Consider the following 27706-nt stretch of genomic DNA (forward strand, 5'->3'; position numbering starts at 1 on the left):
CAGGTCCAGCTGGAAATTTTTCATTTGAAATTTGTTTGGCTGATTTTGATGGGTTATGTTAGGTAGATTACGTTTTATACACAATCTCTTTAATAGAGGTAGAACCCATCAATATAATGGATCTCATATTTATTAAAGAGATAGAACATAAAGTGATATAAAATGTGATCTCACTGACACTTTTCATTTGAACTGTTGGATTGGACTACATATTGGCTGTGTAGTTCGTGGAAATTGCAACAATATTTGGTGTTTTGGGACATACAAGAACAAAGGTTTTTCATGTTCTAGATTAATAGATTTCTTGAAAACTATTTAATTTTGTTTTGTTGGAAAAAAGAGTTTAATTTACCAACCTCACATTAGTTCATACAAGAAAAATAATTTAAAGTTTATGATTTAAAAGATAAAAAAGCTAAACCACAAGGTGTGATGCGGTTGGTAAACTACCACCTTCAGCTGGCGGACTATCTGATGCCTTAATGGCAAGGGTTCGGATTCAGTTAGAAGCACTTTCTAGTCAAGGACGAGCTAAACCCCGAGTGGGAATTAATCCCACTTTTTCGAGTGTGGGGACACCTCATGGTAATTTTTTTTAAAGAAAGAAGATGAAAAAGCTAACTATTAATCTAGAACGTACCTAACTTTCTAGTAGTTCATTTGAAATATTTTTGGATGGTTTTGCATTTCTGTACCTAAGACTAAGAGTAAATTTGGAATGTGGATTTTTTATTATTTATAACTTTTTAATTTTTTTGTCTAATTTTTCATTCTAAATAATACAAGAGATGGCGAATGTACAGAAGGAAATGTAGTAAGTCCTTTTCTATTGCATTGAGCCATTTTGTTTTTGTTTTTATTTTTTATTTTATTGTTAGGACTTTTGCTATTAAGATAGACTATAACATACTAAACTTACACACACTACACGTATGTTAGAACTCGAACATATGACCTTTTCTGGAGGAGCAATTGCTCCAAAGCACTACATTAGTGAGTCATTCGCATTGAGCCATTCTTAGTTAAAAACATCGAGAATCTTATCTTTTAACTCTTTTACTTTATTTAGTAATGATGCACACAAACTTTTCTTTTAACTATCTCACATAAAATGGGCCCTACATGGTTTAATGATTCTATAGACACCATATAATTCTACTTACACATAAACTTATGTATTGAATATAAAGTATTAATATATAATAAAAGTTAATAAAAAATATTTGAACATAGATTTACGCGTGAGTAGAATATAAGTGGCAGAAATTGAATGGAGAAGGTAAGGAGTGAAGAAGGAATACTCTTGTGTGTTTAATAGTATTTTCATAAGTGTATTTTTTCCTTAATACAAAACCCAAATAGAAGTCGTTAGCTTCATTTGCCAACAAATAAAAACTTGTGTTATAAAATAATTTGAGATATATGCGAATTTTGAGCTGCACGTAAAGTAGATGAGACACAGTATTTAACGAGGTTCGGTTACGCCTACGTCCTCGGAGAGCAGCAGCAGTAGCTTTTCACTATATAATAATATGACTACAATAGTGTTTACAATATGTGTGGCTCACTGAATTTTCTCTCTGCTCACTTACCCTCTTCTTTCCTCTTCTCCTTTCCTTTTCCTCTTCTCTCTCTTCCGTTTCCTTTTTTTTTCTTCGTTCTCTCTTTGGTCACTCAGCAAAGGTATTTATAGGCTAAATTATGGATGCCCGTGAATGAACAGTTATTGCCAAAGTCTCTAAATGAATAGTTAGTGGGCTCCACACAAAGACTTTTACAACAACTTGTTAAATCTTTGGTGGTGGTGGTGTTGTTTGATTATTTAATCCTTATACTTACATCACAAGGAAAGCAAGAACAGCAACTTTAGTATGTAGTCGCTATATTAATTAATTAAAACAAAATAGTGCTTGGCCGGGGTAGCACACCTTTCATGCAAGTATTTCTCCTTGGAGCATTTGGGTATTGAAACAAACTCCACTTTCTATGCTCTTGCTCTGCAGCTGCAGTTCCTTGATCATCACTGACAGTGACACCATCAAAAAAAAGACCTCTCATCCCTCCATTTCAGCCCTTCTCCCACTCAATTCCTCATTTCATCTCTGAAATGGAACCTTCCTTTTGAGCTATTGGGGCCTTCACATCTCCTTGGTTTAGCTGCCTTGGTCTGTTCAAGTGCTGGGTTTTCTTTGGAAGCTTGATGTATTCGCTCTTTCCAGGTTTGGTTACTGCCCTGCTGGATCTGTGAGCTATATTTTAGTGTTTCTTTGTTGGGGAATTTTTTTTCCCTGGTTGTTTTCTGCTCTTTCCTACTTGTTTTGTTTTTTTGTGTTGGTTTTAATCTATTGCATTTTAGTAACTCCCTTTCATCTTCATCTTCATGCATGCCTTTTCTTTTCTATCTAGAGCTGGGTTGTGATTCTCTTTGAGTCTACCTCACTACCTCTGTGCGCTTCTGATTTATGGGTTTAGGCTTTAGCAATGGAGCTTACAGTATTTATCTTGCTTGCTTATCTGGATTTTGGGATTGTTAAAAATAGGCGCCTAAGACACCCCCTCAGTCTATTTTGCAGACCATCCCTCTTTTCGCATCGTCTACTCTCTGACAAACATACAAATTTCACCACCTTCTATTGCATGTAGTATCACGTTGGCACTAGCATTTTCGTGGCTGCTCTCACTGCCGTGCTCCTTCTTTGCACCATTTGTTTGTGCCCTTTTGGTTTGACTGTACAGTCTTAGTTACAACTATTTTGGTTGTTGTCATTTTTTAGTAGTTTTCTTTTATTCTAATTGCTGACCTTCTCTATTGAGTCCTTGATTTCACCTCTATTATGTTTTGGTTTGCAGATGACAATGAGCAATTCAAACATCATAGATTTATGCAGTGATGATGAAATGGGTCGGTCAAATATTAAAAAATGTAGAAGGGAGATTGAACCTGGTTTTGATTCTGCATCTGCACCCTCAGTATGTCCAACACCAATTTCTCGGCAATTTTGGAAAGCTGGATACTACGAAATAGAGCAGGGACAGAGGTGCAAAGCCGCAAACCAATGTAAGTGTTTTCACTGCATGTAATGTATCGATTACGCTATGTGTTTTGATTCCTTACTGTGATTTAAATGTCTTGCGTCACACTACCTTCTTCCGATTGCGACCCTTGCTTGAATGGACATGCCTACTTGTTTAAGAAGTCCAAATTCCTTTTGGCGTTTGTATCAATTAACCATAATTGGGGTTTTAAAACTGCTGGACTGGACTATGAAGATATGAAAAGTGGTAAATTCATTGATGTATCAAATTTCAGTATTGCCTCCTCTTGAATGGTTGATGTTGACTTGTTGAAAACATGCCGCCCTGCATGAAATGGGCTAGAAACTGATTACAATAGAAAAAGTGCAGAACCCGTGTCTGAAAGATAGAGTTGGTTGCATGTCTACATGAAAGTTCCTGTTATGAGTTCCTACTTTTCTGATTTTCATTAGACCATTCTCTGTCATCTTTTGGTTTACAGATGGAAAAAACCATATGCGCATACACCCTATGTTCCTTCACTCAAATGCCACTTCACATAAGTGGGCTTTTGGAGGTATGCTCAAGTTTTGTCCCATTGGTTCCCCTTTTCTTCTTTCTGCATTGTGTTCCCTTTGCGCTCTTTCTCATAAGTTGTTTGCAGCCATGGCAGAGTTGCTTGACAATGCAGTTGATGAGGTAATTTCCAAAACTCCCTTACCTTTATCATTCTGATTCCTCTGGTTTTTCCCTTGAAAAATGCTAATTTCCAAAAAGCCCTTAAGCAGAATACCATCATTGAGATAGAAATGGACCATTACTAGAAATCCAACAACATTGTGCCGAAGTTCATTTTTGCCTTGGAAATGTTACCAAAAAAAAAAAAAATTTGTTTCCTGATGTGGACAAAATATGTTTTCTCTCTGTGGTGTCAACTCTAGATATTAAATTACTGTTATAAATCTGAGAAATAGGAAAAGCTTGGAATCATGGATAGTAAGGTTTTAGATTTGTTTGGTTTTAAGTCTTTCTAAGACTTTAGAAATAGTGTTGTTCTTAAGGCTTAAGTGATATTTAGGAGACAAAATTCCATCAGCTCCAGGAGATGCGGAAGGGGAGACAAATTTTAGATGTCTCGTGTTGCAATTGAGGTGATGAGGAGTTTAGGTAGAACAAAAGCTGGGATTTTTTTTAAAGATTGAAAAGACAAACCTACAACTACCATTCAAAATAAGGTTGATTTTGGGACAAACCTGGGTGGGAGTCAAATGTGACTGATGGAGACTCAAGTCTAGGCCCTTGGAATGGAAAGTCATTTCACTAGGCATTAGTTCCTTTTCATCTCATCTATATTCTGGGCGTGGGAATACACGGAATAAATTGATTGGGGAATCACCCTTTTGGTCAGTCATTCATTCTCGTCTTTCTAGGCTATCATCCATTCATAATGTATCAATTTCTAGTATGCTTGTCTCTTCTTCTTTTTCAATAGGTTGGAATTTGAATTTCAGTTGAATTTTAAGCGTTTGTCTTGTTTACCTCTGTTGCGCTCAGATAAAATTATGCTATATATTATTGCTTATAAAAAATCTATAACAAAAGATTCTTTGGTGTTCTCTCTCTCTGAGCATGCTTATTTATCGTACCTTTGAGTCTGTCTAACTTGTTTGTGTGGACTAGGTACAAAACGGAGCTACTTTTGTTAGCATAGACAAGATCTCTACCCCACAGTATGGGACTCCAGCTTTGCTAATTCGAGGTTGGCCTACCAATCTTTTTACCTTTTTTCTAGTAACATCTGGACCAGGATAACATCTCATATGAACTTTTGGCTTCTGAAACGTGATAATCGACAACAAAAAGATGATGGCGGTGGAATGGACCCTGACGCTATAAGGCGCTGTATGAGCTTTGGGTTTTCAGATAAGAAATCAAAGTTTACCATTGGACAATGTATATATTGTACTTTGGTCATTGAATCTTGTGCATGATTTGTTTTCTTCTTATATTAATTAGGATCCTTTTGGCCTTTCAGATGGAAATGGATTCAAGACAAGCTCTATGAGACTTGGAGCAGATGTAATTGTCTTCAGTCGCCACTTGAAATCAAGGTCGGGCCCAAGAACATATTATTTCACATATTCTGCTTGTAGTATGTTTCCTTATTATTAAAGAACTACTGTTAGTATGTGTGTGTGTGTGTGTGTGAGAGAGAGAGAGAGAGAGAGAGAGAGAGAGAGAGAGATGAAAGTTCAAGACCATACAAACAGAGTATTTGGCAGCTCTTTTTTCTTTGGACAAGAAATGAATTGGCAGCTTCATTTACTAATGGACATTAGTATATCTCACTATTGTGTTGTCTTTATATTTTTGTTTCTAACCCAATATTAGAAAGTGGAGATAACAGTTAGGATCTAACCTCTTTCTAAAATGAGAGATAATACTTGTTTTTGTTTTTAGCCATTTAAACTATCGATATATTATGTTAAATGCATAAGGTCTTGTTTGAATTGGTGTATAACCTTCTCAGGTCACTGACTCAAAGTGTTGGACTCCTTTCTTATACATTTTTGAGGTCGATGGGCAACAACAACGTAGTTGTACCAATGGTGAGTTTGATTTCATGGCATCCTTTTATATGTGCTAAATATCTTTTGCAAGTTCACCCAAACTAAAAGGTAATATCCATGCCAAATTGTGGAGTCTACAATAGGTGAACTTGCTGTTTAAGTGTCCTGTCTGAAAGTTAAAAAATGGCCTACTTGAACGTGGCCAGAATTACTATCAAGGACTTCCTCCTTGAAGACTAAAAAATTAGCAGAGTGGATGTGATGCAGAGTCAATAAGGGAAAAGAGATAAACTTGATTCCCAAATTAACCACATATCCCTAAAATTGTGGTTCTCATAATTATCTTCTATCAAGATGATCACAACCTAGCGAGAGTATTTGGCTTTGATCAATTTTTGTCATATGAAAAGATAAATTTTCGTAAGGCTTCAACATATGCTATCACTTTATTAGGGCAGGGACCTTGTAATGCCATCTTGGGTTCACTTATCAGTGTGAAATGCTGTGAGTCGATTTTTAATGTTGTTTTTTTTGCTTAACCCAAATGGAATTCACTAGTGTGCCTTTGATAGTATTTTCAGTTTCTTTAACAGTCCCTTTTTATAGGAATCTAATAACTATTTAACTCAGAACACAGTGTGGGTCTTCCCATTACTACAGGTGGATTATGAGTTTAACTCATCAGCTAGAACGTTCGGGCCCTTAATTCCACATGATGAAGATCATTTTTCTTCTAACCTGACCATGCTGTTGCAGTGGTCTCCTTATTCAACGGAAGACGAGTTGCTGAAGCAAGTAAGCCTGCAAAAATAATTTTGCATTAATCTTAGCGTAAACTTTGCCTCATGACAAGGACTCTTGCATTCCTATGTGTTGCTTCCCTAAAGTACATACAGTTCTTTATTAATGAGGTGATTTGGACCCTAAATGGAGTGTTAAAAATAAGAGTCTTATTTATCATGGCAAACAATTGATTATGTGTAATTGGCCCTTGATCAAGTGTGTGCACATATCCTTACATGCATACACACATCTTTACATGTGTACATTATACACCTACATGCATTCATGCAGACATTGTATGCACATAAGTATATATAAACGTATTTGATTTATTAACCCAATTGTCAGTTTGATGATATAGGGGATCATGGAACAAAAGTAGTCATTTACAATCTTTGGTTAAATGATGATGGGGAGATGGAACTAGATTTTGATTCAGATCCTGAGGTTCTGTTCATCCCTTTGCTTCATTTCGTTCACTTTTGAATCAAATTGGATACGTTGCTACTGTAATCTTATTCTTGCAGGATATTTGTATTAACGGTGACAAAACTGGCAGAATGAAACGAATTCAGTATGTTGCTAACCTATATCAGCACTCTCTCCGTGTAAGTATGGAGTTCACATTTTGAAGTTGACTATTAAAATAAGTTTGTCTTCATTAAATCATGGTCTGGTTTCATGCTCCACAGGCATATGCATCAATCCTGTATAGGCAGCTACCAGAGTACTTTAGAATAATTTTGCGTGGACGAGATGTTGAGTACCATAATATTGCCGAGGATCTCAAATATGTTCAGTTTATCAAGTATATGCCACAAGTTGATGGAAACCTGGAGGTTTGTGCTGTCTACAATTCCACCATGCCTAGGTCCATTGTAATTTTTAGCTACTACTAATTGCACCCTGTAATTTATAAGACGCGTCCAACTTTATTGTATCACATCAGTTTCCTCCTTGCCTTTCTGTGTTAATGCCTGGTTGACTGATACTTATCAATAAATGGCCGACTAGAAGAAATACTCAAGTTCTGTAAGTCATTATGAATTATCTCTATAGTCTACTTGGAGGCCTTAAGATGAAGCAAATTAAACGGACTGCATTTTTTCTTCTTACTAGAGACAACATGACCATGAATAATAGAGTATTATCATGATGAAGTCGTCTGAATTTTATTTGTAGTAAAACCATGTCTGAAGAGTAGTCGTGTCTTGAAATGATAACTAAAGATCGAAAAGTGCGTCTCTGTTCAGAAAAAAGCTTGTATGATGATCAATAATCCCATCTGATCCTGTTCACCCCAAATGTGTTTGTGCAAGTGCATGCTGTCTTTAAGTGGTGTGTGCCTGTGTTTTGTTAGTATCCAGTTGCTGTATTATAGTTGATTGCTTCATTGTTCAGGTTGAAATTATTACCGCAATAGGGTTTTTGAAGGAAGCACCACATGCTAATACTCATGGTTTTAATATCTACCATCGGAATCGTCTGATACTGGTAATTTTCTTCTCTTACATTGTGAAACAGGTTATCTATAAAATTAATTCACTAACCTTTTCTCTAACATCTTACATAGTGAAAAGTGTTGCTAATTCATGAGAAGTGAACTGCACCAATTATACAGTATTATCAAAGTTAACTATGTACTTCTGCTACACCTACATATATTTTGCAACACCCATAGAACCCATAGTTATTTTGTCTAAGGCTCTGCTGTTGATGCCTTCAATATGCAGTCTAGATATTTTAAACTATGTTTGTCAAATGTCATGGGATGGATTTCTGTTTGCAAATTTGTGAAGAATGAATGAGACTATAATTTGATATGTCATTTACATAACTTTTATTAATTGAATTCCAGAACTTATATAGACGAGGGCTATGTGTACGCATGTGATCTTGTTCCTCACTCCAAGAAAAAAAAATAATACAAAAATAAACTGCCTGTTCACCACTTATGCTTTTCTTATTTATTTATTTTTGGCAGCCATTTTGGCGTGCAGTTAGATGTACAAACGGTACTGGAAGAGGAGTTGTCGGTGAGAACTCCGGACTGCACTTATCTAGGCTAGTTCAAACAGTTGTATATGGTTGATGATTTATTATGTGATAGTATTACTATTTTTGTAGGTGTCCTGGAACCAGATTTTATTCAGCCAACTCACAACAAGCAAGATTTTGAGAAAACTTCCCTCTTCCAAAAGCTTGAAGATCGTTTAAAGCAAATGACAGTGGAGTACTGGTGAGCTACCTCTTACATTGTTGGGCTTTTTCCAGTTCTTGGGCTTAGGCCTCACATGCAATGTTTAAACGAAAAACCCCATTTTGCTTAAACATATCATTACCCAAATCACATTTTAATACTATGGTCTAAGACCCAAACCCAAAACCCAAAACCAGATCTTTGTCTAAGAAATAGTTAACCAAAAGTCGCAGACATAAATGAAACTGTGCGTTTCAGTACAAGTAGCAGTATACTGAACAAGCAACAACGACGTTTTTGAAGAATTAAAAAGGGTTTTCTTCTTCTTATCTCTGTAAAAACTGACTCGTACAATTACTTGTAATAATTTCCGGTTTGACTTATTTTTCTGTTGTACCTTGGCAGGAACAAACATTGCAAACTGATTGGTTATCAAGTAGTTAAAAAAACTCCATCGACAACGACAACATTACCTTCTTCCGTAACTCAGAATTGTGTGGACCAAGACCAACCTTTGTTACTGAATCATGGTTCCCAATATGAAAGCTCAAACTCAAGAGCAGGTTTGATAAAAAAGAGGAAGGATCTTCTTGATCCTCCACTGAAACTACAACATGCAAAAAGGCACATGGGATCATCCTGTGGAACTGATGTCCAGTGCATTAGTGAAGAGGTTTACATATCTCTGCTGCTATCTCACTCTGTTTGGCTTCACTAGATTAATGTTGGATGCTTATTATACATTCCTTGATGCATTTTTTGGTAGCCTGAAAATAGCGTTGAGGGCATGATGCGAGTTTCACAGAAGATGCTTCTGATGCAAGAAAACAAAAGGCTTCGGTCACGGTAAGTACCAAAGCAATACGGTTGCTCACCATTTGCGTAATTATCACACATTATAATTGTTTTGGAATTTCTCACGTGTCTTGTTGCTTCCAGGCTGCTCGCATTGGAGAAAATGGTGCAAGAACTTGATTTGAAGGTAGGTCTGCGAGCAACTCTCTGTGTGTGTGGAGAAAATATACATCAGGTTTTTACCCCATTTTGTAGTTAATATAGTTAGTCTTTTAATCAACATGATATTACAATTGGTGCAGGTGCAACAACTGAAGGATGAACAAAAGAATGTACTTCTCTCTCTCTCTCTCTCTCTCTCTCTCTCTAAAAAGAAAAAAGAAAAAAAAAAAAGGGACTGATATCAGATTTTTACCTGATTTGGTAGTTGACATAGTTTATAGTCTTTAATCATGATGAAGTTATAATTGGTGCAGGTGGAACAACATGCAGGTGAACTAGAGAATGAACTGACACAGCTGACACAGACGTTGTTTGAATCATGCAAATGGAATATATACGAGCAGCACGTTTGGTAGACAAGGGAGGATAAAACATTTCATTCTTTTGTATTAAAATATTTTGCCCATACTCCATAGGTGACTGGAAATTACATTAACCTTAACCTTTTTAGGGGGGTAGATTACATAGCACGTCATGCCATGAACACAAGAAGATGGCAAGTAGACTTGTATAGTTGCAGAATCTCTCCCTTAATGAAAATTTTCTGTTTATATTGATCGGCATTCGTCAGTATGGTATTGGTAGATTCTCTTCTTTCTCATCGTATGCAAGAGAAAAAAATACTTCAAAGGCATGTCTATTTCCAGGTGATACGAAAAATGTATAATGACATGTTAACTTCTAGATGGCTAGCATTTCAAAACGTACAAGTTCTAGAAGATCATAAATCTCAGCTAACTGACAGTGAGATGCGTCTTCTGAATAAAAACAGTGGACTTCATTTTTCACCTCTATCCAACTACAGCCACCACTCTTCTTCAATCCCCTGTCCTTCATTAATCTCCTAATATTCAGAACATCAACCCATCTTCCAGCTGAAGCATAAATATTTGACAACATTACATACCCTGCAGAGTTTTTTTCTACTAATTCCCAAAGCTTCTTAGCTGTCCTTTCTGCTATCTCCTCATTTTTATGTTTACTACACCCACTCAATAGAGCTGACCATGCATTGGTTTCAGGTTCGAATGGCATGGATTTTAAAAGCTCTTCAGCTTCTACAAGGCGTCCTGATCGGGACAGTATATCCACCATGCAGGTGTAGTGTCTTCCCTTTGGCTTTGTACCATAAACAGCCTCCATTGAATTAAAGTACTGCAATCCATCATCAACTAAGCCAGTGTGAGAACAAGCGAAAAGAACCGATAAAAGCATGAGCTCATTAGGAGCAACAATTGAAGTTCTATTCATTTCCTCAAACAAAAGCAGAGATTCCTCAGCAAAACCATTTTCTGCTAACCCCTGAATCATCACAGTCCAACTGACTTCATTCTTCTCAGGCATCCGATCAAATACCTTCTTGGAGCTCTCAATATCCCCGGATTTCGCATACATATCAATGAGGGCTGTACCGACAAAAACATCATACTGGGTTCCATGTTTAACTGTTTTTCCGTGGAGGTTCTTTCCTTTCTCTAACGAGGCTATGCTCGCACAACCACAGAGCACACTTGAGAAGGTGGATGTGTTTGGAGTTTCTCCACACAAAAGCATCTCATTAAATACTAGAAATACCTTATCCATTTCTTTGTTCTCTAAGTACCCTCCGACCATAGTATTCCACGACACATTGTTCGGTGCAGGTATGCTATTAAACAACACCTTAGCTTCTTCCATTTGTCCATTCAGACAATACCCACCAACCATAGAATTCCATGAGACCACACTTTTCTCCAACATTGAGTCAAATGCCAAGCGGCCATCCTTAGTTTTTCCACATTTACAGTACAAGCCGACAAGAGAACTACTGATAAAGACATCTTTCTCATATCCAATTTTTACAACATGTGCATGGATGTTCATTCCCACTCGCAAATCCTCGAGGGTAGCCAGCGCACTAAGCGTGATAGCCAAACAGGACCTATTTGGGACGAACCCATTGCGGGACATCTGAAGAAAGAGCTTCAATGCTTCTTCAGGATGTCCACTCTGACTGTACCTCGCAATCATTGCACTCCAAGAAACTTCATTTCTTTCTGGCATCTCATCAAAGATTCGACGCGCTTCCCTCAAGTCCCCCATCCCAACATACATATCTAGGATTGCAGTCCAAGAGACAACATCTTTCTTTTCCATTTGATCAAATATTCTCCTGGCCAAAGCCTTTTCGCCCATCTTCAAACACAAAGTAATTAAGGAATTAGAAACTGATATATTGTGTTCAAAGCCAGTCTTAACAATCAACCCCAAAACACTCATTCCCAAACCAATTTCACCAAACCCTGCACAAGCTCTCAAAACAGAAGTAAATGTAATATCATTAGGCCTGACCCCAGAATCAAGCAGCTTCAGAAAAAGCTTCAGGGCTTCAGCATTCAACCCATTCTGCACCAACCCATTAATCGCCGCCGTCCAAGAAACCACATTATGAAATGGATTTCTCTCAAAGTACCACATTGACTCATACACTCTTCCATACCTCATCAAACCCGATATTAAGGCAGTCCAAGAAACCTCGTTTCTTTCAGGCATTTCGTCAAACAAGCGGCGAGCTTGATCAAGATTTCCCCACTGAATGTTGGCATTAATCAAGCAATTATGCACAGTAGGATCAAACCCATCAAACCCCTTAACGATCTCACTAACTTGAGCAGATTTTCTTGAATCCAGGTACATAATTAGAAGCCTAATGGCTATATATCTCTCTGATGAAAGACCCATCTTGATCAAATGGTTATGAAGGACAATTCCCTCATTGATGAGCCTATTTTCGGTGAGGTTCTTCAAGAGAGACCCACATTTTTGTACGTAAGTTTTGAAATCTTTGCTTGGGCTAGTGGCGAAGAGGGTTTTGAATTTGATGGCACTTCGTCTCATGCTGCGCGCGCGAGCTATTTAATTTAGCTGCCTACATATACATTTATACAGTCAAAGAAGAAAACATAAGAGAAGCCTCAGACCATGCTTGACGTGGTTGTGTTGGTATTACGACACGTGGCTTTCAAGTCTCCATGATTTTGAAGGTTACGTTGTGTTGGTCTTCTCAGTTAATTTTGTCGTCGTTATATGATGGGAGGCTAATTCTACTTTATTGAAGAATTCAAATTGCCTCTCCAACTCGATTCTTGTCGGTATTGTCGACACGAATATCATTTGAAAGGATTTTTTCGTTAATCGTCTTTCTTTCACTTTCGAAAATCAATTGGGTTGTCTGTTTTTATTTGTGATAGGTCAACAATATAGAGAAGTTTGCCAAGCGGAGAAAATCCAAGTAGAAAATCTGAACCTAATTAAGATGCTCAATTCAATGCAAATTTGGCACCATCTAATCTCTCGATGCATGTCTAGCTACCTTGGTTTGGGTTACGAGTTTAAAACCATCCCCAGTTGAGACCTGAGCTGAAATTGTAGCATCTTGATTCAACTGATGGGAAAAGATATGAGCCTCTCGCATAATTTGGGTGGGTAAGGGTAACCCTCATTTTGACAGCGAGACACCAAGAATTTAAGGCCATCGACGTCCTTGTAGTGGATTTTGGAAGTGCGAGTGGGCCATTGCTTCTTTTGTCATTATCCTCATGATTCCAACAACACTACAAATTGAAGACTTGAAATAGAAACCCTAATATTTACTTTAACCTTTTAATCAAATTGAAAAGTTAATGGTATATATGATGGCCACACATTCCTACACACATGCGCACACACAAAGCTTAAACTTTAAAAACACCAATATATGTTACCAAAATGAAAATTATCAGACACAGGAAGAACAGCTACCATGAGTAAAAGCACTTTTGCGTGCTGAAGCTGGGCTCCTGCTCTTTCCCTCTTCTTTACACAGCGCTACTCCAAAAAACAGAAATATTCTGATAATCAAATTCACAAAGCCAATCAATTAACAGCCACCATGGAAGCTGAAGCTGAAACTGAAGCTAATCCTGAACAAGTAGATCATCTGTTTTCATTACCAGTAGATGCTGATCAAAAGGCCACAGAGTTTAGGCTATTCTCAATTGCGCCACCGCACATGCTCGCCTTCCACCTTGCATGGTTCTCTCTTTTCTCCAACTTCTTCTCCACCTTCTCCATCCCTCCCCTCCTCGCCGTCATACAAGACGACCTCAATCTCACGGACACGGACACCGGCCGAGCCGGCACGGCCGCCTTCCTCGGCTCAATCTTCTCCCGCATTGCCATGGGCCCCATCTGCGACCTTGTGGGCCCGCGCATCGCCATCGCCACCCTCTCCCTCATCACCGCCCCCGTCATCCTCTCCACCTCCCTCGTCTCCTCCCCGCACTCCTTCATTGCCCTCCGCTTCCTCACCGGCTTTTCGCTCGCCAACTTCGTCGCCAACCAGTTCTGGATGAGCTGCATGTTCTCCGGCTGCGTCGTCGGCCTCGCCAACGGCTTCTCCGCCGGCTGGGCCAACATGGGATCCGGCGTCACGCAGTTGGTCATGCCCCTCATTTATACTCTCATCATGTCCTTCAACGTACCGTCCTCCACAGCTTGGAGGCTTGCATTTATTGTGCCCGCAGTTTTCCAAGCTGTCACAGCCTTATTGGTCCTGGCTTTCGGGCAAGACGTACCTTCTGGGAGCTACAGAAGCTTGAAGAAGGTTAATATTGGCAAAGAGAGCTTGTGCAAAGTTTTCTGTCACGGGGCCAAGAATTACAGAGCTTGGATTTTGGCTTTGACTTATGGATTCTGTTTTGGGGTGGAGATGACGACTGATAATATAATAGCTCAGTATTTCTACGACAGGTTTGATGTGAATATTCAAGTGGCGGGGATCATAGCGGGGAGCTTTGGGATGGCGAATTTCTTTTCGAGGCCGAGCGGAGGGTTGGTTTCTGATAGGATGGGGAGAAGGTTTGGGATGAGAGGGAGGTTGTGGGGGTTGTGGGTGACGCAGACAGTGGCTGGGTTGTTGTGCTTGTTACTCGGGCAAGTCAACTCGCTCTGGGGATCCATACTTGTCATGTGTGCCTTCTCTGTCTTTGTTCAAGCAGCCTCGGGCCTAACGTTTGGTGTGGTTCCCTTTGTGTCCAAAAGGTAAGTAACAATGCAATGACACTCTCCACATGTCATCAGGTAGAAAATTAGCACAGTTGATGATTCATTGCTCTCTCTCTCTCTCTCTCTCTCTCTCTCTCTCTGTGTGTGTGTGTTGAGTCCCACTTCTACTGCTTGAATCTTTTAAGACATGAAGATGATGGAGGATCATTCCTCCCTCGTTCTTGGCTTTCAATCTTCAGGAAAATAAGACAATATTGGAGTGACTAACTAGCTAAGCTAGACAGATCTCAACTGTAATTCCTCAGGTGTCCATGCATTCACCCACATGAACGGGTGGGTGACTGTGAGCCGTTGATTAAAGGAAAGATGATCATTCGTCAATGGCCACAGTCGCCCACGTTCGCGTGATATGCTAACACTGCTCATTTGTTTAATTACTGCAAAAAGACTTTGCACTAATCATTTACATTAATGTTAATGCAGGTCACTAGGTGTGGTATCGGGGATTACAGGCAGTGGAGGGACTCTAGGGGCGGTGATAACCCAGCTGTTACTGTTCTCAGGCTCTAAATTCTCCAAGCAGACAGGCATTTCTCTGATGGGCATCATGATGATTGTGTGCACTCTCCCAATCTCCCTTATCTACTTTCCTCAGTCGGGTGGCATGTTCTGTGGCCCTTCCTATGGCTCTGATGATCGTCTCAAGGGACCAGAAACTGATGAAACAAACCATTATCGCTTGCTCCAATAAAGAATTTATCTAACAAGGCCTTCATTTCATTTGGGCCTCAAGTTTCATATGGAGCAAGTACAAGTTGATCCAATTATGTAAAGTGGTCACGTACTGTACAAGACTCGAGCTATACATGAATTAGCCTTTCTGAAGAAAATGATTGGCCTTCATTTGTAGTTAGGTTGTTTTTAAAAAATACTAAATAAAGACTGCATTTGATAGCTAAACTGAATACGTATGATTGCTTGTGGTCGACGGACCCTCCATTTTCCATACAGTGCCACAAGAGCATGCAAGTTCGATCAACTGAATACTGAAGCTCGATAAAACGACACTGAACTTACCGTGTTTTCTTGCCATTCAATGATATGTTTTAGAGTTCCTTATGAGAATGCAGCAGCCGATGCTTGATTGCATCCAAAGTTGGCAACGGCCACCAACCACCAAGAATTCCAACCAAAGTGTACTTCTGGTCTCTTACTTCAACTCTAGCCAGACACAAAAGCTGAAAGTCTTCAACTTCAACCTTACTTGCGTACAATGACTGAAGAAAAGGAAACATAAGATTTTAGAAGTGTGTTATCCTTAAATGTTCTAGTTTTTCAAAGTAGTAACCACTAAAATTTTATAATGATAACAGGACACTTGCCTTGTTATACAAGTGAGGTTCTCCGCGCTTAAGTCGATGACACAACTGCAAAACATTAAGTTTGAAATAAAGGTTTATTCCACAAGAACTACTATTACCATCAACACTATAGCTTTGATCAATCTATGGTTAAATTATAATGCAATGGTCACCGAAAACAATGTGCAGTAGTCATTACCCAAAAAACAAGGTGCCACTTCTGAGAATTCAAGTCATAGAACAATAAGAGACTTGTTAGTTCCTACCATACTACAACCCACCCAATATGAAATGAAAGCAGCTCCTCAAATTAAGTGTTCAGTAAAAAAATGAAATCTACATTTCTTCAGATTGCAGAAACCGAGACATGGTTACCTTCCAATAGGGTAAAAGGTAGAAAGTCACTGATTAATTAGGTGTTAAAAAATTAGTAAATGTATAAAAGTACCAGGGGATGCTTCCTTACCTCATCCACGAAACCATAAACTGAGAAAGGACTAGGCTTGGTGCTCAGGAGGAAAAGAATTAGCTTCAATGCAAATGGTGCAAGTGTAACAGAATCATCCCAGTTTGCCAACATAGTGACGAAGAAAAAGAAAGGCAACCAGATTTTCCTCACAAACATCCAGACGGCATGTTGATCTTCCTCCACATCTGAAGCACCAGACACTTCCAGATTAAGATCATTCACCAAAATATCATGGCCTACATTATTAAAATTCAAATCAAAGGGAGTCAGTAAGAGGTAGGCGTCTACAGAACATAAGACTTCAAAATGGGCACGAGAGTTTAGAACATATAATAAATCAGGTGCTTGCTCACCATCCATGGCATATGCAGCATTTGGCAAGAAGCTGATTGACCCAAGAAAAACTGACACACCAAGAATACTTCCAAATCTTAGTATACTTCCTCCTGAAAGGAATGTCAAAATTATGGGTACCCATTAAACATTATGCTGGCTGCAGAGACAACCCAGTTTTTATTTAGGGTTCATTAGTGAATGGCATCAACATGTTCAAGTTTTAACTTTTAACAACCAAAACCACCAGAAATTGACATCATAAAGTCTAATTGAATATTAGCGTCACAATATGATGATCAACGACAAAAATCCTACAATTTCTAAATCCAATTTGAAGTATAAAGTTTACTTTAGCATTTTCGAGCGGTAGAAGCAAAATCGAATTGGCGACTTGCCTGAAAACCAGAATTTCTGAAGAGAATTTCTTTGCATATTCAATGAACAATAATATGCTGAGGCACGGTTGCGTAGTACAGGTTGAACGCCCTTTAACAAGGCCTTCAAAGGTTCAAACTCGGCATAAGCTGAACAGTGATTACACCCAAACAATCAAATGTTAAAAGATTGAATATGAAAAGCAGACAAACTTTCCCCACAAAAAGTACTTACAGAATTGCCTCGAATGAGAGATTGAGGAACGGGAAGAGATTAGCAAATCTAGGGATTGTCGAAATGAACAAAGAAATTTTCTTGCATTCGCCATTTTTGCGCTGCTAGAGTGATGCTGTCATCTTTGAGACTGAGAGTGCTTTCCAGCACTGAAGAAATGAAATGCGAATATACTTGCGAGAAGCATTGACGTAACACACAACACGACGTCGTCGTTTCCTCGCAACTTCCTTTCCGCAGAATTGACATTGAAGGATATGCTAGTTTTAGCAAAAATGAAATCTGAAAAGTCAATAATACCCTTTTGTCTTAAAAGGGCGGGTGAAGGATATGCTTGCTAGTTTATCGCTTTCCCCAAATCTTGATTAGGTTTAGGTTTCCCAAGGTTGAAATATAAGTTTGTAACTTAAGTTACTCTAATCTCAAGGCCTTAATTTGCCGACGAGAGGCATTATAGTTTTTTTTTTTTTTTTGTGAAAAATTTCATTTTAGACTATAACTTATACTAAAAAAATTTATTCTAAATTTAACTATTTTATGAAAAAATATATTCAAATTTGGATATGAAGGAACAGCCTCACTCTCTTAACTAACTAACTGACTATCACACATCAGCTAAAATATACGTATTTGGCGCTAAAAGCAAAGAAAAGCCCAATGACAATCTCTTTTATTTAGTCGGGCCAAGCACAAACCCGATCCTTTTAAATGCTGCATGGATGGTTGCCTTGCCACTTGTTGTGATGGGTTATTGTAAAGAATAAGCAAAAACAAAGACGTATAAAAGTGGGGAAAATATCTGACAGAAATATCTGCCAGGGTTTTCCTCAAGTGAAGAGTAATATCAGAAGATTCATAGAATCATAAAGGGTTACATTTGGCACCTGTGAGAGAGCATATCCAATATGTCTGTCTCTGCAGTCTCAATTTCCCAATTTTCACTACCAAAAGCTTTCCAAGTTGAGGACCATTTCACCGCAATAAGCAAGCCCATCTGGAGGTAATCTCATGCAGATTAAGCTTTCAAGTTTGTTAAAATAAAAAGGTTTTAATTTTTTTAACAATTTGTAGAATTTTCAGATATTTTTTTAGTTTGAATTTAGCTATGGTTGGTGCGGCTGATATTGAAATTGTTGTTCTCAAGATGGAGGAGGCAGGGATGCCCTGCAAGCAGATTCAGATGTGGTAAGAGAGAGGCATGGAAAATGAAAGCAACAAACATGGGAAAAAATTACTATGAATTGCTTGGTGTTTCTGTTGATTCGAATGCGCAGAAAATTAAACAGGCTTATAGGAATTTGCAGAAGAAGTACCACCCAGATGTTGCAGGACAAGAGGTAAGTAATCAAACTAATCTAAATCTACATATTTGATGATTAATTGTTGGCTAATTAAGGGGCAGCAGGGTCACGAGTATACCCTCAAGCTGAATGAAGCTTATAAGGTTCTGATGAGAGAGAATCTGAGGAAAGAATATGATGCTTCCATTGGTGAAATGAGAGGAAATTACAGCTCATCAAGCTTAGGTCGCACTTCTTCATGGAATGGACCTTTGAGACCCCAAGGTCTATTTGTTGATGAAAATGCATGCATAGGTATGTCATTAATTTCTCTAACGAAACTCATATATTAATTTCACATTAATTCCTTGATACAAGCCAAGCGATATGGATTTGATGGAGATGGAAATCAAACCTAGAATTTCGGGAATCAATTGAACTACAAGCTTCTTCTTAATTTCGCATTAATTAAATTGCAATAGAATTATATTTGTGCAGGTTGCAGAGAATGCGTGCACCATGCAAGTAGCACCTTCATATTTGATGAGGCTCTCGGATGTGCTAGGGTTAAACTTCAATATGGTGACGATGAACAAAAGATTGAGGTAAATAATGTATGCAAGGAGGTTGTAGCTCAAGTAGTTAAGAGCAATTACCCTTGCACATGACATTTTGTGTTTGAATCCCCTCACCTGACATCGCTTGTATAAAGAAGAACATATATAATGTATTAATTAGTTCATGAATTAGAATGTGGTGTTAAATTGGCGTGGGTATTACAGGTATCAGTTGATTCATGCCCTGTGAACTGCATTCATTGGGTGGAGAAAGAAGAACTGCCAGTGCTTGAATTCCTGATTCAGCCTCAGCCAAAGGAAGGGTTTGGGATATTCGGAGGAGGCTGGGAAAGACCTGCAAATGTTTTCATGGCTGCTAAATCATTCAATAAACAAACTCACAATGAAAACCATGGAAGAAATTGTAAGAAGTTTAACTACTTATTAATTACCTCATCAATATTGTTTGTTGCCATGTGTATCATATCAATATTGCATTGCAGCACGTGCGTCGACTGTTGAAGAAGAAGAAACCCCTGCTCAAGCCAAGGCTCGAGCTGACGCAAGTAGGAAAATAAACATGGAAGCTGCATCAGGATTATTCTCAAGATTCTGGCAATGGCAAAATAAGCCTTTTTGGGGCGAAAAGGAGGAATAAAATGCAGAGAAATTATAACTGCACTTATATACATATATAGATTATTACTACCAATCTGTATAAATTAGTTTATATGGTAGAAACGAACCGGACATGTATGTCTCAAATTCTCAAGAGGGGAATTTGTATATAAATCATAGATTTCTATCCACATGCATATTAATTTTCCAATTTCTCCAACTCCAATAATCATTGAATTGATCTCGTAATAAATCTTTTACATTGAGATATCCTTGGCCACTTTTTTCTTTGCCTACTCTACTATAATGTCGGATTGTGTTGTAACTTTGTCCATCGATCCAGCAAAAATACCGAATGCATGTTCATTCATTGAAAGTTCAGAGATACAATGAGAATTTCAATCACCAACACAAGACAAGAGCATCAAGAAAAGAAATGTATTGTGTACATATAAGTTCACCTGACAATTAAACATATTCCCTTTCATTTTTATTTTATAGCAAATAACAGAAGATGTTCTTCTCTCGATCAACTAAACTTACCATCTTGCTATTTGACCAAAAATAAACAAGATATACTACCATCCCTTGATCAATACGAGGTTACATAGCCCATGGATAAAGTAGAGGAGAAATGCTTTGACGTACGGGTAGAAAGCCTCGTCCCAACTGTTTCAGGTTGGTTACATGAATGAACCCTCGTTCTCCAAAGCAAATACCATGCCCTCAAAATTTCAACCACAACAATTGCTTGATTCGAAGCTTTATATGGTTTAACCAAGTTACAGAATCTCCTGATTTTCAAGCTGACATGCACCCTTAATTCCGCCGTACTGTTTGCTGTACACTTGCATGAATCAATGGAGCTGGCATTTGTTTGTTCCAACACAAACAGAGCACTCCTCTGCATCTCCAGCAATATGGCTTAAGCAGTGATTGATCCTATCATTCAAAACATCCTGCAACCAGAGACCTTACATCAGAACAAAAGCACAGTGGAATATGGTTAAAATGCATATCGCATATAGAGCAAACAAAGTTGAGCAAGCAAAGAGAAATATAACAAGCACAATCTCCCTTAATTTAGTGGACATGTTTCTAAAACCAGGATAAACACATTCAACCATCAATTTAAGCATCAACATAACTTTAGCCATAGCTTCGAGAAATTTTGTGACGACACCGTTTGATGCATAGGCAAAGAATCAAATTAAGGAAATTCCATCGTCATACCACGAGTAGCGGATGAAGGCCAAGAGGTGCCGTTACTAAATATGAGACACCAGGATGCTCCTTTGCAGCTTCAGCTGTCAGGGATGGAATATCCTGTAAAATAACACACAGCCTAATCCATTTTACCATGTTTGTCTTGATCATCCATACAGAGTTATCAAAAATCGAAATTCAACTGCGCCCACTATATTCATATAGTTAATAATATATTATGTTGAGCTACCTGGTTCCAATGTCTTCCAGGTAAGAGGAAAAATGGGCTCACAATTACCCGATTGGCCCCTTGTAGAACACAGGAATTGAATGCAACATGAATTGATGGTTCCGCCAACTCCTAATCATAAAAAAATTCATAGATACATATACAATGAGAATTTCACCAACAAAATAGCATCAAGAAATGAACAAACAATGTTCGCCTGAAAATTTAATCAATGAAAAAAAACCCAAAAAGGGTGAGAAATGTGTGCTTTTATTTACTGTACCATATGAGCAGGCTCCACTATGGGGTACCCAGTTCTCTCTTTAAACATGGACACGAACTCATCTGAAATTCATATTAATTGTTCAAACTTCAAATTAACAAGCTTAAAAAGCCAAACTTTTTACACAACTATAAACACTTTTGCAACGTTAAGAAAAAAAACCCAAAATCTCAATCTTTGATGAGCTTACTTAGCATGAGATTTGATTCCGTGCGGCGCGAACCATGGTCGACGATGATGACGCCGTCTCTGTCACCAACCCCATTTGGATTTTGTCCGAATCCTCCGTTGCCGCTACCCATACACAACCTTATGCTTGAATTTCTACTTCTGGAGAAGTTGAGGACTGCGCAGCTAGGGCTTGTTCCGATTTCGCTTGCCGACGAGCTTTGATTGCGCAATAAAACAGAGTAAACAACAGTTCCCGAATACCCCAAACAACGAAAAACAAAATGTATAAACACAAAAGATGATGCAGATTTGGAAGAAAAATGGAGGGCTTCGAGCTTTCTACCTTTTAGCGGCAAATTGAGGGCAGGTGGATAGCGACCTAATCGACATGTTTGGGGCTCTGAGCTTCAACGGTCCAGTTGGAGGCGATTATTGTTGGGCTCGTTGAAATAATAGGTGCCTCAAAAAAAACTACCCTTTTTACAGTATAGCCGTTCGGCTATACTATTTGTTTTTTTCAAAAATAGTATAGCCGCGCGGCTATACTTTTTAATATATATATAGTATAGCCGCACGGCTTAATGGGATTTTATATTGTTTCTGGTCGGTTACACGAATGAACCCTTGTCCTCCAAAGCAAATACCATGCCCTCAAATTTTCAACCACAACAATTGCTTGCTTCGAAGCTTTATATGGTTTAACCAAGTTATAGAATCTCCTGATTTTCAAGCTGGGAAAACCCACTGGCCCTGGATCTCTGCCATCAGTCAGTGCATCTTCAGCTGCATTGATGAATAGCAAAGGCTTACATGGATAAACAACTTAACAAGCAAGTCTGCTGTCAATGATGATGGTTTGGGCTTGAATGGTCCATATTCTGGTCCTGGTTATCTGGGCGTTGGGACAGCTGCCAATTCACAGAGTACAAGCGTGTCCGTGTGGGGTAGAATTGGCAGTTCAAAAAGTAAATTGGATGTGAAGGAGAAAATTGATCCTGCAAATAATTCTTCAGATTGTATTGAGAGTGAAACTAAGGAAGGTAAGGAGGCATTAGTCAGCATTCAAAATCCACCACGTCAAGGGAAGCGTATCATGGCAGAAGATGGCCCAAAAGCCATGGATTCATCACCCAAGACACATTTTGATCCTACACGTAACATTCGGAAACCATCTCAAAAAGCATTGCGTACTCTATTTGTCAATGGCATTCCCCAGAAGAGCAACAAAAGGGAGGCTCTTCTTTCTCATTTCCAAAAGTTTGGAGAGGTCATTGACATTTATATTCCATTGAATAGTGAACGAGCTTTTGTCCAGTTTTCAAGGAGGAAAGAGGCTGAAACTGCTTTAAAGGCGCCTGATGCTGTAATGGGTAACCGCTTCATCAAGTTGTGGTGGGCTAATCGTGATAGCATTCCTGATGTTATACTGCCATCTCAATGTACCTTATGTACCTTATCCATATATCCTTCATATTTGCGGCGAGAGTATTGCGGCTTCAGCTAACGATGGAAGCGATCCTCTGCATGGTTCGTCCTTAACTCTTCTCTACAAAGACCTCCTTTGAATCATCAGTCAAATCAGCATCTCCAGACCATATCAGTAGCGCCAGATGGCCCTCTTTTTTTTTTTCCTTTTCTTTTTTTTTCATAAAAAGGGAATCGCCGCGCGGCTATACTCGGGATATTATTTTAATATAAAAAATGAGTATAGCCTGGCGGCGTTATTGGGATCGATTTTTAAAAACGGTATAGCCGTGCGGCTATACTGTTCTTGACACATGGCAAAGCGGGAGCTAGGCCCCAGGTGGGACTTTTTTTTATTTATAAATAGTATAGCCGGTCGGCTATACCTGGGAATTTGTTTATAAAACGAGTGTAGCCGGGCGGCTATAGTATTTTTACACCTGGCGAAACGGGCGCCAAGCGACAGTCGGTGGTCCTTTTTTTTAAAATAAATAGTATAGCCGGGCGGCTATACCACGGTTTTTATTATAACACGTGGCTATACTACAGTTTTATATTTAAAAATAGTATAGCCGCACGGAGATACTATTTGTGGCTATACTTTAAATCACGTATTTCTAAAGTATAGCCGCGCGGCTATACGTTAAACCACATTTGTTCAAATCCAAGGATTAAAGGTTAGACTGGGTTTTATAAAGCTTACCCATGTTTAAATTTAAGTTTTATCTGTTATTAATTACATAAGAATGAATGAAATTTTCAGATTATGCCGGGCAGTCTTAGAAAGGTGCATTCTCCTAGAAGAAGCTCTCCTAATGTTAATCACCATACACAGGTGAAACAGAAATTTCATCCCAGTTCAAGCGATGACATAAGAACCTCAAGTCGACAGGCTGCTCCAGCACATTTTGAAAATGTGAAACAGTCTCAGAGGACCCTTCCGCCATCTCTGCTTACTGCAAGAGATAACATGGCCCACAGTCAGTTTGGTTATACCAAAGGGATTTATGAGAGACCATTCTATCAGGCGCAATGCCAATGAATTTGTTAGGCCTGAGAGCAGTGGGAGTATGTTATGTGCTTGGGATATGGCTCGTGTGATTGGGTGATTAGGTACGTAGTTTGTTTCTTACGGCGTCCTATGATTGGAGCAATATCTAGAAAGCTCAGTTGGGATTAGAATTAAATGAAAAGGGTCGCTTCGAGGGAACCCAAAACCTCCAAGTTAGATAAGCTAACAGTAGGAATATTATCTGCTATCCTATTAATGAAAAGCCATTGGAATTTTATACGTAGACTTTAGATTCTAACTGAAAGCATAAAAATAGGATATCACTTTCTCACTACATCTCTCCACTATGAGAGTGACTAACTAGACTCCTACAATTACTCAACTAAAGTTTAAAAGACATGCAACTCTATAAGTATTCAACAACTAAAGTTTGAAATTGTTGTTCTTTTGCAGCACTCAAATCTTCCTTTTTCTTTATAGTTTATTAGCGTCAAAAATGTCAATTTTGGGCTAACTTCAAACCACATATAAAATCATGCTTTTTTTTTTTTTTTCCCAGAAGAAGAGGATCAGTACTACTGAGGCCCCTTCTAATGCTTTTCATTTTGGTATAACTTTTAAACAGAGTTTCAGACCCAAGCTCAACTAAGTTCTTAACTCACATCCAATGTTGTTTATCTAAAACAGTCGTATTTGTATTTACATAAACAAAACTTGTCTTAGTTGTCTACATCTAATCAAATGGATCAACAAAACTTGTCTCCATCATGACTTGCATTACAAAACTGGAAATCCATTGATCTCTTAAACAGCCAACTTTCTCCACAGATGGAGGAAAATTTAGGACATATGTGTCATAGAACCTTAAACAAGAATCAAAAAGCAAGACTTGGGGAGACCAACCAAATACCAGAGCAGCATAAAATTATACAACAATACCCCATCCGAAGGCGCAGGAATTTTAAAACCTGTCTTTTTCACTAAAACTTGGTAGCAGAAGATCATCACCAGTTTCTCCTTCTCAGTCTACTGATGTTGTGGTGTATCAAGACGAGAGTATCGCGGCTTCAGCTAACGATGGAAGCGATCCTCTGCATCGTTCGTCCTTAACTCTTCTCTACAAAGACCTCCCTTGAATCAGCATCTCCAGACCATATCCCTACTGCGCGGCTATACTGTTTTTCACACATGGCGAAGCGGGAGCTAGGCTAGATGGGTCGTCTTTTTAAAAAAAATAAAAAATTAGTTCTATACTGGGAGTTTTTTTTTTAATCAAAAGGGCATAGCCGGGCGGCTATACTCGGGATACTTTTTTTTTTTTTGTAAGAAGAGTATCGCCGGGCGGCTTCACTGGGGTCTTTTAAAAAAAATATATTTAATAAATATTATAGCCGCACGGCTCTACTTGGGAATGTTTTTATAAAATAGTAAAGCCGAGCGGCTATACTATTTTTGACATTTGGCAATACTCGAATTTTTATATAATAAATAGTATAGCCACGCGGCGATACTCGGATTTTTTATATAATAAATAGAATATGCGCACGGCTATACTACAGGTTGGTTACATGAATGAACCCGTCCTCCGAAGCAAATACCGTGCCCTCAAAATTTCAACCACAACAATTGCTTGCTTCGAAGCTCTATATGGTTTAACCAAGTTACAGAATTTCCTGATTTTTCAAGCTGAAATGCGCCCTTAATTTCGCCGTACTGTTTGCTGTGCACTTTCATGAATCAATGGAGCTTACATTTGTTTGTTCCAACACAAACAGAGCACTCCTCTGCATCGCCAGCAATATGGCTTAAGCAGTGATTGATCCTATCATTCAAAACATCCTGCAACCAGAGACCTTATATCAGAACAAAAGCACAGTGGAATATGGTTGAAATGCATATCGCATATAGAGCAAACAAAGTTGAGCAAGCAAAGAGAAATATAACAAGCATAATCTCCCTTAATTTGGTGGACATGTTTCTAAAACCAGGATAAATACATTCAACCATCAATCTAAGCATCAACATAACTTTAGCCAAAGCTTTGGAAATGATGTGACGACACCGTTTGATACATAGGCAAAGAATCAAATTAAGGAAATTCCATTGTCATACCACGAGTAGTGGATGGAGGCCAAGAGGTGCCGTTACTATAGATGAGACACCAGGATGCTCCTTTGCAGCTTCAGCTGTCAGGGATGGAATATCCTGAAAATAACACACACAGCCTAATCCATTTCACCATGTTTGTCTCGATCATCCATCCATACAGAGTTATCAAAAATCGAAATTCAACCTATATTCATATAGTTAATAATATATTATGTTGAGCTATCTGGTTCCAATGTCTTCCAGTTATCAAAAGTCGAAATTCAACTGTTCCGATTTCGCTTGACGACGAGCTTTGATTGCGCAATAAAACAGAGTAAACAACAGTCCCCAAAACAACGAAAAACAAAATGTATAAACACAGAAGATGATGCAGATTTGGAAGAAAAATGGAGGGCTTCGAGCTTTCTAACTTTTAGTGGTAAATTGAGGGCAGATGGGTAGCGACCTAATCGACATGTTTGGGGCTCTGAGCTTCAACGGTCCAGTTGGAGGCGATCATTGGTATATAGGTTTTCGGGAAATTAAACAGTATAGCCGGCCGGCTATACTATTTATCTTTGAAAACCGCCTATTGGCTGTACTATTTTTAAAACGAGTATAGCCGTTCGGCTTTACAGTTTATATGGTAGCTACGGCGTCGTTTCACCCCAAACTTGAGAGCGGATTTCTTGGACCTGGAGATCCGCTCCGCTTAGCCCCCAGAGCCCAGCCTGATTATTATTGGACTCGTAGAAATAAAAGGCGCAAACAAAAAACCATGTTTTTTAAAGGTATAGCCGGGTGGCTATACTATTTATTTGTTAAATAAAAGTATAGCCGTCGGACTATACTATTTGTCAATGGTAGTGTCGTTTCACCCCAAAATTGAGAGCGGATTTCCTGGACCTGGAGATCCGCTTAGCCCACAGAGTCCAGCCCGATTATTATTGGGCTCGTAGAAATAATAGGTGCACATTAAAAAACCACGTTTTCTTTAATTAGAAAAAAAAAAATAATAAGAGAGAGAACGTTTTCTCAAAAAAAGAAAAAAGAAAAAAGAAAAATGCATATCTCTGATTTATTGAGTTATTTTTGTTGTTGCTGTAATCTTATTTAGTTGGTTAGTTGCTGGCTGATATTAATATTTGAATATGATGAAGTCTCACCAAATAACTCATTATTGATTGATTCTAACAACTTTTGCTTGGTAGTTGTTATGTTCCTTTCACTGTCACCAGCCAATATTCATTTCCGCATTTGACCCTTATAATATTGCCTAGCTAGCAGTTTAGCACAAACATATCCTTAATGTTATTATATTTCCTATTTTCTTTATCTCAACTTATTTTTATGTGTATTTCATGGATCATGTAAAACATAACTAATATGATTCCTTAATAGAAAACGACGCAT

At 38.5% G+C, this 27706-nt stretch overlaps 6 protein-coding genes across 11 annotated transcripts; 3 read left to right on the forward strand and 3 right to left on the reverse strand.

Annotated features, from left to right (window-relative positions):
• The first annotated feature begins 1894 nt into the window (after positions 1–1894).
• Positions 1895–10142, forward strand: LOC117621309 (protein MICRORCHIDIA 6-like). Of its 3 annotated transcripts, XM_034351709.1 has the most exons (20): positions 1895–2219; positions 2851–3058; positions 3518–3592; positions 3680–3714; positions 4696–4774; positions 4879–4968; positions 5051–5126; positions 5546–5624; positions 6246–6380; positions 6717–6815; positions 6896–6976; positions 7061–7207; positions 7770–7862; positions 8353–8404; positions 8496–8607; positions 8974–9241; positions 9335–9414; positions 9508–9550; positions 9666–9695; positions 9840–10142. In XM_034351709.1, the coding sequence occupies exons 2-20, from the start codon at positions 2851–2853 to the stop codon at positions 9939–9941; spliced, it is 1884 nt and encodes a 627-aa protein (XP_034207600.1). In that variant the 5' UTR covers positions 1895–2219; the 3' UTR covers positions 9942–10142. The 3 variants fall into 3 exon arrangements, with proteins under 3 accessions (XP_034207600.1, XP_034207602.1, XP_034207601.1); XM_034351711.1 differs by lacking the exon at positions 6717–6815 and having other exon boundaries at positions 9840–10056; XM_034351710.1 differs by lacking the exon at positions 4879–4968 and having other exon boundaries at positions 9840–10056.
• A 64-nt stretch (positions 10143–10206) lies between these two features.
• LOC117622016 (pentatricopeptide repeat-containing protein At5g42450, mitochondrial-like) lies at positions 10207–12462 on the reverse strand. The gene has a single exon (XM_034352525.1). The coding sequence runs from the start codon at positions 12460–12462 to the stop codon at positions 10267–10269; it is 2196 nt and encodes a 731-aa protein (XP_034208416.1). The 3' UTR covers positions 10207–10266.
• Positions 12463–13229: 767 nt separating this feature from the next.
• Positions 13230–15575, forward strand: LOC117621528 (high affinity nitrate transporter 2.7). The gene is made up of 2 exons (XM_034352074.1): positions 13230–14646; positions 15094–15575. The coding sequence occupies exons 1-2, from the start codon at positions 13496–13498 to the stop codon at positions 15359–15361; spliced, it is 1419 nt and encodes a 472-aa protein (XP_034207965.1). The 5' UTR covers positions 13230–13495; the 3' UTR covers positions 15362–15575.
• Positions 15411–17675, reverse strand: LOC117621530. Of its 3 annotated transcripts, none has more exons than XM_034352075.1 (6): positions 17386–17675; positions 17172–17300; positions 16794–16886; positions 16438–16676; positions 15993–16037; positions 15411–15887 (listed from the first exon to the last, which is right to left on the reverse strand). In XM_034352075.1, exons 1-6 carry the CDS (start codon positions 17477–17479, stop codon positions 15717–15719), a joined length of 771 nt encoding a protein of 256 aa, XP_034207966.1. In that variant the 5' UTR covers positions 17480–17675; the 3' UTR covers positions 15411–15716. The 3 variants fall into 3 exon arrangements, with proteins under 3 accessions (XP_034207966.1, XP_034207967.1, XP_034207968.1); XM_034352076.1 differs by having other exon boundaries at positions 16438–16625; positions 17386–17565; XM_034352077.1 differs by lacking the exon at positions 16794–16886 and having other exon boundaries at positions 16438–16625; positions 17386–17565.
• A 501-nt stretch (positions 17676–18176) lies between these two features.
• LOC117623365 (chaperone protein dnaJ C76, chloroplastic-like) lies at positions 18177–20051 on the forward strand. Of its 2 annotated transcripts, none has more exons than XM_034354314.1 (6): positions 18177–18385; positions 18530–18722; positions 18791–18980; positions 19164–19270; positions 19448–19646; positions 19726–20051. In XM_034354314.1, exons 1-6 carry the CDS (start codon positions 18291–18293, stop codon positions 19878–19880), a joined length of 939 nt encoding a protein of 312 aa, XP_034210205.1. In that variant the 5' UTR covers positions 18177–18290; the 3' UTR covers positions 19881–20051. The 2 variants fall into 2 exon arrangements, with proteins under 2 accessions (XP_034210205.1, XP_034210206.1); XM_034354315.1 differs by having other exon boundaries at positions 18284–18385; positions 18466–18722.
• Positions 20052–20176: 125 nt separating this feature from the next.
• Positions 20177–22157, reverse strand: LOC117623366 (sirohydrochlorin ferrochelatase, chloroplastic-like). The gene is made up of 6 exons (XM_034354316.1): positions 22073–22157; positions 21749–21945; positions 21559–21620; positions 21297–21407; positions 21074–21166; positions 20177–20799 (listed from the first exon to the last, which is right to left on the reverse strand). Exons 1-6 carry the CDS (start codon positions 22117–22119, stop codon positions 20698–20700), a joined length of 612 nt encoding a protein of 203 aa, XP_034210207.1. The 5' UTR covers positions 22120–22157; the 3' UTR covers positions 20177–20697.
• Positions 22158–27706: the final 5549 nt, after the last annotated feature.

This window comes from Prunus dulcis, chromosome 3 (genome assembly GCF_902201215.1).
Source record: "Prunus dulcis chromosome 3, ALMONDv2, whole genome shotgun sequence".
NCBI lineage: Eukaryota > Viridiplantae > Streptophyta > Magnoliopsida > Rosales > Rosaceae > Prunus > Prunus dulcis.

Bases quoted from the DNA above. Each gene is read 5' to 3' on its own strand.
- LOC117621309 (XM_034351709.1), top strand. From the start codon at position 2,851: ATGACAATGAGCAATTCAAACATCATAGATTTATGCAGTGATGATGAA. The intron at 5,127-5,545 runs GTCGGGCCCAAG...TAACCTTCTCAG, and splicing joins AGTCGCCACTTGAAATCAAG to GTCACTGACTCAAAGTGTTG. The intron at 6,381-6,716 runs GTAAGCCTGCAA...CCCAATTGTCAG, and splicing joins AAGACGAGTTGCTGAAGCAA to TTTGATGATATAGGGGATCA.
- LOC117622016 (XM_034352525.1), bottom strand. From the start codon at position 12,462: ATGAGACGAAGTGCCATCAAATTCAAAACCCTCTTCGCCACTAGCCCA.
- LOC117621528 (XM_034352074.1), top strand. From the start codon at position 13,496: ATGGAAGCTGAAGCTGAAACTGAAGCTAATCCTGAACAAGTAGATCAT. The intron at 14,647-15,093 runs GTAAGTAACAAT...ATGTTAATGCAG, and splicing joins GTTCCCTTTGTGTCCAAAAG to GTCACTAGGTGTGGTATCGG.
- LOC117621530 (XM_034352075.1), bottom strand. From the start codon at position 17,479: ATGGCGAATGCAAGAAAATTTCTTTGTTCATTTCGACAATCCCTAGAT. The intron at 17,301-17,385 runs GTAAGTACTTTT...ATCACTGTTCAG, and splicing joins CTCTCATTCGAGGCAATTCT to CTTATGCCGAGTTTGAACCT. The intron at 16,038-16,437 runs GTAAGGAAGCAT...AATGTTTTGCAG, and splicing joins TTTATGGTTTCGTGGATGAG to TTGTGTCATCGACTTAAGCG.
- LOC117623365 (XM_034354314.1), top strand. From the start codon at position 18,291: ATGTCTGTCTCTGCAGTCTCAATTTCCCAATTTTCACTACCAAAAGCT. The intron at 18,723-18,790 runs GTAAGTAATCAA...AAGGGGCAGCAG, and splicing joins CAGATGTTGCAGGACAAGAG to GGTCACGAGTATACCCTCAA. The intron at 19,271-19,447 runs GTAAATAATGTA...TGGGTATTACAG, and splicing joins ACGATGAACAAAAGATTGAG to GTATCAGTTGATTCATGCCC.
- LOC117623366 (XM_034354316.1), bottom strand. From the start codon at position 22,119: ATGTCGATTAGGTCGCTATCCACCTGCCCTCAATTTGCCGCTAAAAG. The intron at 21,621-21,748 runs GTAAGCTCATCA...TATGAATTTCAG, and splicing joins GGAATCAAATCTCATGCTAA to ATGAGTTCGTGTCCATGTTT. The intron at 21,408-21,558 runs GTACAGTAAATA...TTTTATGATTAG, and splicing joins TAGTGGAGCCTGCTCATATG to GAGTTGGCGGAACCATCAAT.